General features: G+C 62.8%; 1 protein-coding gene across 1 annotated transcript in view; it reads right to left on the bottom strand.

The window, feature by feature from the left end:
- Window positions 1–698, bottom strand: part of MGRN1 (mahogunin ring finger 1, E3 ubiquitin protein ligase) — a 69634-nt gene continuing 68936 nt past the window's right edge. The window contains exon 17 of the mRNA XM_009995510.1: window positions 1–75. Within this exon, the coding sequence (XP_009993812.1) occupies window positions 1–75 (75 nt within the window). The remainder of the gene's footprint in view (window positions 76–698) is intronic.

Genomic DNA, 698 nt, shown 5'->3' with positions numbered 1-698 from the left:
TCAAATTTTGAAACTGGGACTTGAGTGCAGGAGCTCTGGGCTCAGCCAGGCCTGGGTGTGCAGGCAGGGCCAGTGCTGGGGACAGAGCACAGGTCAGGCTTGGGCTTGAGACAGGAAAAATAGGAAGGTTTTGCAGCCCAGGTGACTGTTGTAAGTCATGTCAGTGTCTGTAAGGCCTTGGGGTGGGAGTTGGCTGATCAAGGGGTGCAGGAAGGGAGTTTGCTAGGAGTGGTGCTGTGCTGGGTTCCCAGGGGGCTGGGACCGTGTGCTGGGGCTCAGGGCTGAGCACAGCTGCTCCTGCAGCCTGGGCTGGGGGAAGCAGCTCCAGGGGCTGGCACAGGGAGTGTTTTGGAGCAGCAGAAAGCCCTTCTTGCAAGGAGGGGCTGGTCCCTCTTCTGGGGCTCAGAGAGGTCTACTGCAGTGAGTGACACAGAAGGAAAACCCTGTTGCTATGAGGCCAAGCAGGCTGGGAGCTGAGAGTCTGAGCTGACCACAGGGTGGGCTGGAGGACCAGAGCACTCCTGAGGCTCCTTCCAACCATGGCTGGGGGTTCCTGGGGAGGGGGGCAGCAGGAGCCTGTGTGGGGCAGCAGCAGGATGGGCTGGGGCTGCTCTGTGCAGCATCAGCCAGGGTGCCTGGGGTGGGGGGGGGAGGTTGAGCTGGGCAGGGGGGTGTGCGGGGAGCTCGGCTCCCCGGGG

The sequence above is a fragment of the Chaetura pelagica genome, unplaced genomic scaffold, assembly GCF_000747805.2.
Source record: "Chaetura pelagica isolate M959 unplaced genomic scaffold, ChaPel_1.0 scaffold124, whole genome shotgun sequence".
NCBI classification, from domain to species: Eukaryota; Metazoa; Chordata; class Aves; order Apodiformes; family Apodidae; genus Chaetura; species Chaetura pelagica.
This window is presented reverse-complemented; position numbering and strand designations above follow the sequence as displayed.